Source organism: Amblyomma maculatum, chromosome 11 (assembly GCF_055883805.1).
Source record: "Amblyomma maculatum isolate TAMU_Amacu chromosome 11, ASM5588380v1, whole genome shotgun sequence".
In the NCBI taxonomy this organism is placed as follows: Eukaryota; Metazoa; Arthropoda; class Arachnida; order Ixodida; family Ixodidae; genus Amblyomma; species Amblyomma maculatum.
In genome coordinates, this window is record NC_139354.1 from 58521972 (window position 1) to 58537223 (window position 15252).

Sequence of the window (15252 nt, forward strand, 5' to 3'; positions counted from 1 at the left end):
TGAGCTTTTCTCTTGTACAGAATGCAGTAATAGCAGCCGCAGTGGTGACACATCAATCCGCTGTGACTTGCTACACAAGTAACGTTATGGTAGGGCCAAGCATGTAGCATACGCCGAGCACTGAACTCACAACAGTGGACCTACGCACTACGCGAGAGCCATTCAGCTGCTGTGAAATGCTGCCATACCGTGCCATGAGAATGAGAATAGAAAATGAACACTTTGAGACCACTCCAGCGAAAAAGCTAGAATATAATTAGTAACGTACCTGTTTTGCGGCAAGTAAGAAGTACGATTTTGTTCCTAGCCTTGTGGCCGAGCTCTTGCAGCATACTTGACCAGTATAAATCTATGCAAAACAATGAGAACACTATTATTAATCTTGAAAACAATCTTAGCATTTAGGGATCCAAGAAGTCCTTCAGAATATGGCTGACTAGCAACCCCGTTACCTAGTAATTTCAAAAGCCTTTAGTTACATCAAAATCAAAGGCTACAAACGTGAAGCCGTTCTAAGTGAGATAGTAAGCTTTGAAGACGCTGCTAGGAAACTCAATAGCATTTGTTAAAGGTACGTAGTACTGCCTCAGAAAAGAATGATTGTGGCTCGTCATACTATTAACACAATCGTAGTGCTTACATCCCCGAATGTATTATACCCTCAAATATAGATAGCTCTTACACCTGTTCTGCACTTGAGTAAACGTCTGATGTATACAACAGAATATCTTTTCTGGTAAACATGTTTCTGCAGGTCGAAAGATGGTGCTTGCCTGTTACACAGAGGTGCGAGAAGAAAGATTGCAAAGGAGTTGTTTCGGTCAGAGCTTCCAGGAGAAGTCTACAACAGAGACATAGTATGCCAAATGGCATTTCCAAACATAACAGATACACGGTTTATACCTGTGAGTCACATTTTACGGACATATTTATGTACATTGCATTGAAAATAGTGCAGCCTCTCTACGTGTAAAAGTAGGTGAAATATTTATCACGACACTTTTATCTAGGAATCAGTGTAGCATTTGTTGACGTTGCATCACATTTCCTAATATTGTTTATTAGGCAGTAATTAGAGTGAACTTCATTAAAAACTCCTCTGACACGTCCGCCGATACACTGCGGGTTGAAGAGGCACACCCCATGGCGCAGATTATGCGGGGCATATGCCGCATTTTCAGCTGTATAGCAAACATATTTGTATACTGCGTTCCCTTGGTACTTAGTTTAGAAGCATATAATTATATACATAAGCGTCATCTGCAAGTAAGACGTATCTAAGTTTACTTAGGTAAATGCAGCTTGAATACACAATATTAGAGCGAAACCTTCTCATTGGTTCGTATCTGTCAGAACACCACTTACGTGACCCGCAGAGATACAAGAAGCAACATTTCCAACAAAGGACACAAATGTTGCACAGACAGCGCAGGTATATTATATCTACTCAAAGGCTTCAAGATGTTCATTTAGAAAAATGCTGTGTAAAATCTTGCGGAATTGTGGCGGCAGCACTACAAAGGTTTCCTTGCGCCCTAAGAGTCGTTGCACTAATGGTCATTAAGGTCAATCGCTCGAGCTTTTGGCGTAGTACACGCTGTAAGGGGAAAATACATTCATTATTTACAGGAGTTCCTAACGGCAAGTGGAAAGGGAAATTGGCTTCTCCAGGCTGGCCACTAAATTCGGGGCGGAGGACGAGAGCAGATGTCGCTATCTTGTGGTATTTCATGTGACTAAACTTAGGGCGTGTGAGGCAGCCTTGGGTTCCGTAGCCGCGGATGTGGTTACGAACGTAGCTTCATGCTGTTTTACCGTTGGAACGTCCCGCAAAACGAGAAAAAAAACACGTATAATAAGTAACGTTGAGTGGGACGCGCCAGGATGTTTTTCAGCGTGTCGTATAGGCCGAAAAAGACGGCACTGATTTTTATTACACGCTTTCTTGTTCCGCCTATACGGTAATACTATGAATTCCTGAAGGATCAGCTTGGTCATGGCCGCGAGTAGGATTGTCAAACATCTCATTTTCAAATAAAACTGAAGTGTACAGGGAGGATCGAAGTAAATTCAACAATTTCTAGGAGCTTACTGCAATCGGGTATTATACAAAGCAACATAAATAAACATATTTGCTTGGCGTTTGAGTCCAGTACCTCAGCATGCCAGACGGGGGGGGGGGGGGGTGTGCACTAGTAAGCTGGCGTTTTTGCAATAGGAAACGAGCGGCCTTTGTTACAAAGGGTGTAAGAACTGCACCTCATGAACGCTTTGTAATGCGTATGATTTCCTGAAGTGTTTCTGAGACGTATAATGGTATTGCAGCGGTTATTATTTAAGAATTGTCTAGATTATAGCTCAGAGATTTAAAAATATCGCGGAATAGAAATGGTTGTGTTAAATGCCACACTACATGTATGCTTGGATCGCAGCTTAACGAGGAGGTAAAAAAGGATACATTTCATATCCGCAAGAAGCTTCGAGCTGGACATGCACAAAAATATATACTACTCATTTAAGATAAAGCAACTCTGCACCAGAAGAACTAGCCCATCGTGGAAATATATTTATCCCTAACAGCATGTGATATTTGGAGTTTATTCCTTTTCATATCAACCTCTCAATGTGGGCCATTGTAATTAAACAATCTTAATCGCAAGTATATTGTATTGAGTTTATGTTCCTCAAAATATTTCTTTTGCAATATGATTAGCATAAAGGTAAGAAAAATTACGACGTGCGAACAAGAGCGCTGCAGTACTTCAGCAATGAAGCGCGAATTTTTTACCGCTGCTGAGGAGCCCGATTTCTTTTCATCAGTTCCCTGTATTGCTTGGTGTTTGGATTTCTAGTGTTTAACATCACAAAGCATCACAGGCTATGAGAGATGCCATAGTGGATAGCGTTGAACATTTTCTCTATGGTGGGTAATGGATGGATGGATGGATGGAATATAGGAGCGTCCCCTTTGAAACGGGGTGGTAGCAGTAGATATCATGCCCATTTTTCTCCATATATCTTAATTATTGATTTAGAATGGTTAACTAAACCATCATTCTATTTATTAACTTTTGTTCCTACATTACTAACATTATGTCACTTCTCTGCTTTTAAGCCACCAATCTTCCAGCCGCTTTTGCTAGTTTCCACCGCCGGTTTATTCTCCCGGCCACTCTTATCTCTAAACCCCAGAGCTTCAGGAACGGTGATTGCGCCTGCATCAACTTCCGGATGGATACCATTGCATTCGAGTATAATATGGTCAATTGTTTCACTGGAGTTTCCACATACAGTACATGCGTCAACTCCATTGTTAAACTTCTTTTTGTAGCTGCGTGTTCTAAGGCACCCTGATCTAGCTTCAAAAAGTAGGGCACTGCCTCTTGAGTTATCAAAGAAATCTTCCTTCCTGATCTGCATTTTCCACTTTCGGTATAATTCCACACTCTGCGTTTTTTTTCCATCGAATTTATCCAATTTTTACCTTCTGTGTTTTTCACCTGTGGCTTAATGCTCTTTATTTCTCCGTCCTTGTTACTAGCATACTTACTAGTTAGTTTCCTAGTTCTTTTCCTCCATTGTGAGTCAACGCTTTTTAGGTACAGGTATTTAAATACCTTAGCTGCCCATCTGTTACTGTCCAATTTCCTCAGGCGTTCCTCATATAATATTTTACTCTGAGCTTCCCGTACTTCAAAAGATACTCAGCCCATATCTCCCTGTACCGCCTCATTTGTAGTTTTGCCGTGGGCACCTAGTGCTAATCGTCCAACGGATCTCTGACTTGATTCTAATGTCGACTGTACCTCTGATTTTAGGCACAAAACCGCATTTCCGAAAGTAAGTCCGGGCACCATAATTCCTTTCCAAATACCCCTCAATACCTCATACCTATTTTATCCCCACAATGCCTTATGCTTCATTATCCCGGCATTCCTTCGCCTTTTGGCCTTAAGTGATTGGTCATGCTTTCCAATGTATGCCAATCCTTCGTTTACCCATACCACCACATATTTATATTCTGCTACTCTAGGTATTTCAAGGCCTTGAATTTTAAGACCGTGATCAGTTGAGCCGTTGAAAATCATCAGACCCGACTTAACTGCGCTGAAACTGAAGCCTAGAGCGTCCCCTTCGTCTCCGCAATACTTAACTAGAGTTTGCAATTCTTCCAGACTCTCAGCTAGCAGCACAATATCGTCTGCATACATCAAACCGGGGAGGCGCTGCTCTACCGCCTTTCCACCTAATCTGTATGACAGGTTAAAACCTAGGTTACTGTCTTGTATCCTCTGTTCCAGGTTTATCATATAAAGCATGAACAGCACCGGTGATAGAGGACAGCCTTGTCTTAATCCTTTGCATACTTTGACATCCTCCGTACTTCTTATCCCTTCCCACGTAATTTCTACTTTGTTATCCCGGTAAATTTTCTGTAGGAACTCTATTATCTCATAACCGATACCTTCTTCTTTTAATATGTTTCACAGGAGTTCCGTGCTTACGTTGCCGTACGCCCCGTTTATGTCCAGGAAGGCCAAATACAAGGGTCTATTTTCCACTCTAGATATTTCGATGCATTGGGTAAGCACGAACAGGCAATCATCTAAGCGCCTACCATTTCTAAAGCCGTTCTGAAGTTCTCCGAGTATCTTGTTACTTTCAACCCATGCTTGCACCTTTAATTTCACCGCCTGCATGGCTTACCTGTACATTACAGATGTTATGGTAATCGGCCTGTAGGATTTTATGTGCATCCTTTCTCCTTTCCCTTTATAAATCAAATTCATTTTACTCTGCCGCCAGCTGTCCGGAATTTGCTTATTCGCTATGACTGTTTCCAAATCTTTTAACAACGTTTCCTTACTTTTTGGACCGAGTTCATTAATCAGCTTGATCGGAATTCCATCTATTCCTGTAGATGTGTTTTTAGGGATATTTTTTTCTGCCTTTTTCCAGTTTAGATTGGTCAGTTCTAAGGTGCTTTGTATTCTGCTACCTTGTGTTGCTTCCTGATTTGCGGAGATTACCCTATCGTCGTTCTTAAATGACTCGGCTATAACTGATGTAATGTAGTTCACTGCGTTGTCTCCCTTTAAACAATTTCCCTCGTTATCTTGAATCTGATCTTGGTTTCTTTGATTCTTCTTCCCTAGCCAGCTTATATGGTTCCAGAATTTTCTTGCTCCGCCTCTAGAGGCATCGCGTATGTCAGCCATCCAGCGACCGGTGGACTGTCTTATTTTACTTTGGACGACGACCTGCACTTGAAGTTTCTTTTGTCGATATGATTCCCATTTTTGGTCGATTTCCTCCTGAGAAGCCTGTGCTTTCTTTGCCATTCGGTGTTCCCTTGAAGCAGCCCGTCGTTGTTCAATAGCTTCCCTGATTTCCTTATTCCACCAGCTCTGTGGCTTCCTCTTTCCATTCCAGCGGTTTGCTACTTTAACCTCCTGAATTTTACTCCTTATGAGTAGTTCTACCTGTTCATAATCCCAGTCTTCCATGGGGCTTTTCTCTATTGCTTCCTCTATGTCTGCTGCTATCTGCGCTATTTGATTGTCGTTTAATTTTGCGTTTACGTTTTGTCTAAGTTCCATTTCTCTTTTCATCAAGGGCCCCATCTGCAGACTAATACGTTTATGATCACTTCCCAGACTACACTCCCCTTCTTCGTCTATTTCCATTTTTGTGACCTTGCTATAAATTTCCTGCGACATTAGACAATAGTCATTGGTCGTCTGCCTGTTGCAGAATTCCCACGTGATTTGGCCTTCACATTTTGTTTCTCTATTTACTAAAATTAGATCGTGTCGCTCACATAAATCTAGCATTAGCTTCCCGTTACAATCCGTGTATCCATCCAGATCGTCGATGTGGCCGTTCATGTCCCCCAGCAGAATAATATTGGCCCCGTTTCCAAACTGGCTTATATCGTCACTGAGACATTCAACCAGATCCCTGTTTTCTTGCCTGCATTGATGTCCTGTTCCCAAATAAACTACCCCTAGCCATGTCCTTATGCCGGCAATGGTTCCTGAAACCCAGATATGTTCTTTACAAGATGATTTAATTCTTTGCCAATTTGTTCCCTGGTGTATCAACATACCTACCCCTCCACCCTTTCTTTCCGTTCTCGTTCTGTTGCACCCTTCCCAGACGTAGCCTTCTATAAACGGCGGATCTTCTAGATCCCTGAGATGAGTCTCGCAAAGAGCGTACACACCTATTTTGTCATCCTTCAACTGCTGTTCTATCTCTAGCCATTTCGCTCTTTTTCTACCTCCTTGCATGTTTATGTAGTTGATCCTAGTGTTAAATTTCTTTTTTGTACTTTTCTTTCTCGACCTACTCTTTGTCATTTTTGGGGGCTCAGCCTCCATTATTACACTTTCTTCTGCTTCACTTCTGACTACCTCTGTGCACGGAGTCCTCGCGGACCCCCTAAAAAAGCTACAGCCCTGCCTGCCAAGCGCCAGCCGATCTCTGCCCCGACCCTTCTGTTAAATTGAATGCCATCTCGCTGAAAAGCCCTACCAAAACCTGCTTTATGTACCTCCCTGTTTACCTCAACAACATCGAAACGCTTCTCCAGGCTTACCTTTCTTATGTCCTGATTAACTGTCACCACGTCCTTTTCCATCTTTCCGTTCAATCCTAGCACCTCTGGTACTGTGCATACAACTATCTGCGTCTGCTGTGCTATCTCCCTGATCTCGTCAACTTCCTTAGCTAAACACTCCACCACTCCTGCAGCGTCACCATTTAGGACATCGTTTAGACCCGCGGCTACTATTACCATACTGCGCTCTGCGGAATCCTTCAACAGCCTATTTTTACTCTCTTTTAGTACAGCCCTCATTGTTCTCCCTGGGAAGGCTCCAACCAACACTCTCTTATTACCCCTTACACGTTCCAAGATATCTCGCTTGCACCTGTTCATGTTAGAATCTCCGGCGATAAGCACCTGGGCCTTCTCTCTCCCTCTCCCAACTGTTGGCTCCTGTTTTCGGTTATCTGCGTCCTTATCTCTGGGATTTTCATTCTTCCTTACTTCTTCCTTTTTTTCCGGCGTCTTAGCTGCTTCTAAATAACTCTGACGGTTCGGATCCGCCTGACCTACTTTGCTTATGCCTTCCATGCCAGTGCTGGCCCCAGCCACGTGGCCCGCATTGGAATGTTCGTCCTTGTTGGTTCCAAGGACAAAGTCGGCCCCTTTCTTTTCAATCTGAGTAAGCTGTCCAAGCAGTTTCTGATTTTCCGTCCTTAGCAAACGTACTTCATTTTCTAAATCCTCCACACGAGACACTAAACTGCCCCTTTCTTGATCAAATCTATCTAGACGTGCATTCAGTACGCAACATCGACACAAAAAGTCGCTGCCTTCCGCTTCACCTACAGAATCAAAACGCATTTCTTTGAGATTAACCTGCGCCTCACACTGAGTACACTTTACCTTCTTTTGATTGCACATCTTAAGCGCTCATCGACTGAACTATAACTGTTACGAATTCTTAGAATATACAAATTGGCAAAAGAAGACACAAGAAACGACTAGCAAACACGCGTTAAAAACCAAATCTGCGAATGCCAATAGCCTAGAAAGAAAAATATTTATCTAAACAAGATAGCTAAACAATGAACGCCAAGAAAACCTAGCTGCCGGCACGAAAAACCAGGCCGCTAGGACCAAGAGCTAAAATCTATTCTTTAGGCTGCACCTAACCTAACTAGCTGAAAAAGAAATAAAGTTAATAAAAGAAAGAACTCATCTATTTGACGCTTCGGAAGCTCCCGCTGTCGCCAGTCCGTCCGTTTCCGGTAGCCACGTGCAATCGGAGGAGCGATGGAACATGCGTCCGCACTACACGGCTGTCAACTGTCAACATTAATTAAATAATTTACCACGCCAACAGCGCCCTCTACGCGGGCGAGCTGCTTTTAACCCCTATAAAATTTGGCCCTTGCAGCCGTGCGGTAACTACGTTTTTCGTTCCATTGTGTTGCGTCCCAAAGCAGCTCAGCCTATGGGAGACGCCGTAGTGGACTCCGGAAATTTCGACCACATGGAGTTCCTTAACGTGCACTGACATCACACAGCACACGGGCGCCGCGCTTTTTCGCCTCCATCGAAAAGCAGCTGCCGAGGCTGGTATTTGATCCCGCGTCCTTAGGCACAGTAGGCGAGCTCCGTAACCACTGCGCCACCCCAGCGGGGGTTGAGGGATATGGATAAGGAGGGATAATTGGAAGCAGTAAAGGGCTATTTTCTATTTCCCTTTTTTGAAGGTGCTGTCTGCGACTGGGGAATGTGCAGATAGTATGTTTGACTTAAAGGACTCATGGAAAAGTTAAAACGTGCACTATCAACAGGTATCAGACCAATCTTCTCTACAACGCACAAATTTGTAAGCAAGTATCATTAGCACCGAACATATAGGCGATTGAAAATGATGTTCTCTCTGCCCTCCTTAACTCAGTCCCAGCCGGCGCGAATGAAGGAATGGGGAAAACAAACCGTGACGGCGCCCTACCTCGCGTCCGATGAGAAGGCGCGCCCAGCAACCGCACTGAAGTCAGTGAAGAGGCTTGCTCGCGGTGGTGTGTCACCCAAGTCGGCTGTGAGCGGTCACCAGGACAACTTTTGAAATTTATTTGCAAATCATTGGCTCCACGTAAAGTTGTCAAATCTGACTCGAATACTCAAAAAGACCACCTTTGTGAGCATTTCAGAGACCCTTTAATTAGCAGTTCCCTACATCTAGCCATAACAACGTGAGACACAATTACGTTAATATTTAGGCACCTCTTTTTCTTTCATTACATAGATGCATATTTGCGCGTATTCATTTTGTTGCAGGATGAAAATGGAACAGAAAGATGCCACGCCACTTGCTCCAACCCTTCTGCTCCGGAAGGCACAGCACCGTTACGAGTTATCCTGCCAGACCACTCTCTATGCAACGAAGCAGGAGGGGTATGCTCATACCAAACTCTTCTCTACCTTAGTGATGTAAAACAAGACTTCGTTACGAATTCTGGCACACGGTCATAGTGTCTACGATATGCTGAAAACTACTTTATACGCTCAGACATCAGACATCTGAAAATGATTGCATCCGATTGACTTGTTTTTATGCTTATAAAATACTCAAGTGGCAAACAGAAGAGAGACGTAGCTGTGCAGCCATACCACACTGGTTTAGCTGCGACTGCGGCATGCGCATTCGAATGGCGGCCAATTGCTGAACGACTTCGTATAGTTTGTAATGTCAGTGCACGCAAGAGAACTCTAAAAATATAAATAATCAGCATCCTTTCACTACGCCAACCAGATATGATCGCTCGTGTTGTGTTCTCCTATTGTAAAGCCATGAAATTTAGAAATCAGAGATACAGACACGCAAAGTAAAAGAAATAAAACAAAGGGTGTTGTCAATAATATCTACACCAGCGGAATAATGACGTTGTACGAAAGTATAAGCAGATATCATGGCCTAGTATGAAAGATAGTAAGATTACGACTATGTAATATTACGATTGACTGTGTGCATATCTTGTAGATACACCAGGTTTTAGACATGCGCTTTTATTTGATGACATTATTTAGTCATTAGTGAGCTAATGTGGAGCGATTGCGGTGGAATACTCAAGGTGAATTATAGTTACTTCCATGCAATAAAGTATATTAAACTCATCATGGTTTGATATACGTTCTCTGTTTTCTAGATTACTCAACGTTTATTGACGGTAGTGAGCTTATAGAATATTTTGTGGTGAATATTATAAGTTCTTTAATAGGTATCTAATGCAATATTAGCGCATTAGCTTACATGCTTTTTCTCTTCGTTTGTTACAATTTATTTGCGAAAGAAATACAAAAAATATTTCCTTTGTATATAGTGTAGAAAATTACATTTGATATTTAGTTAGGTTTCCGAAACCGTCCACTACAGGGTTTCTTACAGTCTAAGTCACTTTTGGAACCCTTGAAACCTGCCCAAACTGATAATCAGTTGAAGTTTAACGCACCGGTGTATATTTACCCTTTTTCAAACACTGTCTTCAACTTTATAAATGCCCTAATGAATAACCACAAAACCTTGGATGTGGTTCATACGTCACGAGAAAATAATTTGTCGTCAAAAGGCGTAATATAAAGGTAGGTAGGGATGCTCCTCACTGAGCTGTGATTATGAAGAAACCAATATCCCCGACAAATTTGCCGGCTACTTGTCCCCCGTTCTTAAGGGTTTGACGCTACAGCGTTGGGATTCTTCGGTTGCACACATCCTTGTTTCTTGGCCGTATACGTGCATTTGCTGACTGCTTACTTGCAAATTATTTAATTAATGGTACATGTATTATGGCGCGCACACTAGTAAGCTCCCACATTTTGAGAGAGAACATAGGAAATATATATAAAGCTCCGTCTAACAAAGCCGTACCAACGGGACTGAATGGCCCAATTCACCTTGTCATCTCGGGGTCCATGCCTCAGAGTAACTTTGATTCTAATCTGCCGAGAAGCTGCCTGATGTCACAGCTTCTGCCACTTTATGTCGCCTCGTGACCTCCTACAAACTACGGAACAAATCAGGGCCGGTACATTGTAGGCCTGCCGACTGCCATCTCGCAGCGCGATTATAGTTTGCTTATACCGCCAAAACAAAACTGCCGATCAGGCCGGAGTTTCTGAAACACGAGGTCAATGATATTGTTGCGTAAAAATGTGATTGAGTATCTTTATTGAATCCTAGTGGCAGACAGATATTAAATCCTTATATCGCTATTAGTAGGTTTTTACCTAGTGATTCACTGAGTTAATTAATTACGTAAAGCTAGAAATGAAATCTTAGTAGGAATGTTTACGAACCCTAAATTCTATATTAGATAGCCTGTAATGTAAATGAGGGAATATATTTATGCACTAATCAACCAAGTATTTCATTAGGAATCATGATAATAAAAAAAGGATATGAGTGAAACAAAAGCAACGATGCACCGTATGAAAAAGTGGACTATTCCGCCTGCGAAAAAGACTTTTAACCTTGCAGAGCCATCCTCTCTATTACGAAATCTTTTACGAATTATTAACACATCAATAAACTTTGGAAACGAAATTTAATTGCGAAAGTACAATGTCTTAGGCTCTCGATTTGGATGTGCATTTGTCAGGTGGGACTGAGGTAGTAATAATAACCCTAGGAAATGAGGCACAGGGAATTACAACAGCTATAGCTACCAAAAAACTTTGGTGTGTGACTCGAACGTATTAGTTGAATGAAACACTGAAAATGAGGAAGAGTGCAGAGAAGCGTATTTTAGGTAAAGTTAATTATTCTAATGATAAAAATAATTGGAGAGGGAACTCGACTGACTAAGAAGTTAATGGGAGGCAATAATGAGTAGAACGGCACGTTTGGAAGTGCATGCATCGTAGTGGCCCAGATATCTGACAAAAAAACAAGATAACTTCAAACGAGAGAAATATAGCAATAGGTGCACCTAGTCCACTCAACAGATCTATTGGAAAGGAAAATGTTCTCCACTTCTCAGTGATATATTGCGTTAGATTTGAGCGGTATTTCATGTCAGCAAAAGCGATTGTCAGAAATATTGTCGTCGAAGGGGTAAAGTGGTTGAAGGTAGCACAGGAGCGGGATAATTGACGAATGAGTGCAGCGCTGTATTAAATATTCTTTTGTCGTTTACCATGGCTACCTTGGGAAATAGTTGTACAAAGTCACACTCCTTAATAAAGCAAGCAGGCTCTCTGTCGATTTCAAGTAGCAGGTTTTTGTGAAGGCTTGCTTCTGCCAGCTGCCTTTCTCTAAGGCGAACCTTCAGCCCACCATGGAAGACTATTCTATTCGTCATAGATACCTATCTGTATTGCGTGCTCAGCTATTTTCAGCGTCTTTAGGCTTGGAAGAGCTGGATTTAAGGCGCTTTCTCGTTTTATGAAACCTACCCCCGTGAAAACCCGAGTACCAGGTCAGGGTGCAACTTGTGCTTACTTGCGAACAACGTCCAGCAGTATACTGATATCAAGAATCGAACTGAATAAGTTTGCAAGAAGTGAGAAGTGTCTGGAGGAAAAGACTGCGTATAAGTTCTTGAAAGAATCTCATATATAGGAGTCTGTGAGGTTCTTTTCTTTAAATCTTCTGGCCACCTTGTTCTGTGGCTTATTCAGAGACAGCAATCTAAATAGATGACCAGACCGACCAATTTAACGACGAATAATTTTATGTACACACATGGACGGGACGAAAGTAGGACGAGCAAGTAGGACGAAGGCTAAACACAAAATTGTCTACAGTCACCAGTTCGTTGGGTAGGCAGGAAAGTCGGTGTAGACGCTCCGGGTGGTCAAGCGTTGTAGCGTCGCTGACGTAGGGCCTCGGCAGGCTTAGAGAAAGACTAGGCCACTGGACGGGGCCCAGTGGAGGCATGAGGCCTCGGGTTGCCGTTCCACGGCCGATGAGGCAAGTCTCCCCGACGTGCATGGGTCCAGCACGGCGCCGAACGCCCGTGCCTGTGACGAACTGCCTTTAAAGCAGCGGCGATGAGCTGAAGCTGTGGTGCTCCCGGGCCCGATCGCCTGGGACAGCAGGAGGAACAGAACAGGATGCGGCCGGTAGGCCCCAGGTCTGGATCCCCGGGTCAGGCCTGGCAGAAGACGCACCGCTCCGAGCTCCGTGCATCGGCTCCGGTGCTCGCCTGTTCTCTCCTGCTCGTGCCGTTTCTTTAATTCAAGCGTACACTTCGTTCTCTCTCTGTCTCTGTCTCTCTCTCTATATATATGTATATTTATATATCCCCGACGTTTGTCTTGGACTCGTGGACTGTTTGCTCCTTGAAATTCTATAATTACGAGCCTCTCATTTCCTTTTCAACTGTCTGCTTGATAGCTGGCGAGGGTCTCGGTTCTGGCCGTCTGGAGGTCGAAAAGGTAGCTTAAGTGGGTTTTCGAACAGCTGCCGCCCTCCTTAATGAATACGAGCTACGTGACGCTCGCGGCATATACCACATCCGCCGCTAGGAAAGAGAGGGGCGCTGGTGAACATTCACGGGCTTCGGTTAGTCGACAATAATACCCAAGCAAAGGGAAGGTTCCACAGCCGTCGATGTAGCTTAGATGGGAGAGCACTGGACGCGATATTCGGTGGTCGTGGGTACGACTTCCACCATCGGTGGGGTGTTGTTTCTTCCGCTTTGTGTTTAACATTCTATATATATATATATATATATATATATATATATATATATATATATATATATATATATATATATATATATATATATATATATAATTTAAAGGAGGAACAGTCTATGAATAAAAGGCAAACATTGGGGATTTGCTTTTTTGTCTTGAAGAAAGGGGGTGTGTTTATTTACAGTGCTGCTGTGGCATCGGGACAAGGTGAAGCCTACTAGCCCCCAGAAACTAACGCTTCTTCCTCTTCTTCTGACACCATCACAATCCTTCATCGTCGTCAGTATATATATATATATATATATATATATATATATATATATATATATATATTTCAGGTCCGTGAAAAATAACCATGAATCGATTCGTCACTTCTTCAGTTTGGTGGAGCGATGTGAAATTGAGTGACGTAAGCAGGTCCTTTAGCTGTTAGGCGAAATGTAATTTAGTAAAAATAAAAACATACGTTCTACGCACGCCAGAGCTCTGTTCTCAATCCATGGTTCCTAACGACCCACTGGGCTATAAAATGTCGCTGTGGCGGCAGTTATATATATTCATTACAGAGGATTCGGGCCGTTTTTAACTTTACCTTGAGGCTACTCAACAGCACAGCCCTAGCCTTAGGCAGTCATTCGTGGCTGCAGGAACTTAGCTAGACAGCACTGTCGTGTTTCTACTTTCTGTAGAGATATATTACCCTAAGATATTTAAAGTCTTAAAAATTGGTAATTTTGTTCTCCTTTTTCAGAGGTATTGCTTCAATGGAGATTGCGTAAAGGGCAAAAAGAAGTTTCGAGAGTACAGGCCGTATGAATAACATCAAAAAGCGCGCACGTTTGTGTACATCGGTTCTATCCCAGTAAAGCACATTTTTGTTTCTGCAAGCTGTCTGCATTTGTTCAATATCTTGTTCCGAGATGTTCACGAGGGAGAAGGAAAGAAGTGTTTAACCGCCGCCCTCTGCGGCCACAGGAACGAGCTCCCCGGCCGCAGATCATTGAAAATTATTACGACGCGCGGCGCTAATCGCACCACGTGAAATGGGCCTGAGATGTTCGTGCATGTAGAAGAACTACAGGGGGTCGAAAGTTTTGGAGCACTCCAAAATGGAGCTCGTATATCCTGAGTCCAATTTGGGAAGTTGAACCTCATACACAGAAGCCAACCAAAATATTTCTGAGATTCACTTCATCACGGATTGTCGAAAAGCGGTCCATGACGTTCCAGCGTGAAGTTGCACAACTAAAGATCACTGCGAATTGTTAGTAATGAGCGCGAAGTAGAGAATATTGATATGGGTGATGGTGACTCAACCAGACAAGGTAATATAAATCTTAATAGGATGCCCTCTATGCTGGAGTGTTTTGCAGCTGGTTTACTACAGACTCCTTAAGAATTTTTTTCATGCTTTGCTGGAGCAAGCTATACCAGGGTATGATACAATTTCTGTAGTAAACCAGTTGCAACCCTCAGATGGTATATATTTTCTCAGGAAATATGGTTCTGGATGGATCTTGACATAGACGGATGATAATTTTGGCAAGGGATGCGTACAGAGGATTATATGACTGCAGGTTTGGGTTTATCTTGCCTTAATATATCGGAAAAACTGGCAACAACACACTTTTTATATTCTTCTACACTCTTGGTTCCTGTTTGATGGTGGAGGAGAAAATAAAACAGCTCAGCAAACACAAGCAGCCTGTAGAAAACACTTCTGGACCTTGAAATATTTTCAAAGAATCTAACAGGTTTAAAATTTGTTTGAGCTGGTGGTGTAAAAACCATGCTGTGTGCATGATTTCACTTTCCCCTGAATACGTACCTTGCACTATTTGATGGGTGATAGTATTATGATGCAGACGTCTTCCGGTTACGCTGTGTACAGCTTTGTCACAAATGCTTTCCTAGTTGTAACAGGAGAAAGTGGAGCATAGCTGAATATTACATCGTGCCTCACACGAAGATTACACGTGCCTCACGAACAAAGCAACAGCGTAATAAACGGGCGAGTACTTACATAATCG

The 15252-nt window shown here is 42.8% G+C and overlaps 1 protein-coding gene across 1 annotated transcript in view; it reads left to right on the top strand.

Annotated features, from left to right (window-relative positions):
* The window catches only part of LOC146173885 (venom metalloproteinase BumaMPs1-like), a 51757-nt gene extending 37650 nt beyond the window's left edge, over positions 1–14107 (top strand). Inside the window, exons 12-14 of the mRNA XM_084585289.1 lie at positions 755–905; positions 8861–8977; positions 13974–14107. Of these exons, the coding sequence (XP_084441415.1) occupies positions 755–905; positions 8861–8977; positions 13974–14042 (337 nt within the window). The 3' untranslated portion in view covers positions 14043–14107. The remainder of the gene's footprint in view (positions 1–754; positions 906–8860; positions 8978–13973) is intronic.
* Positions 14108–15252: the final 1145 nt, after the last annotated feature.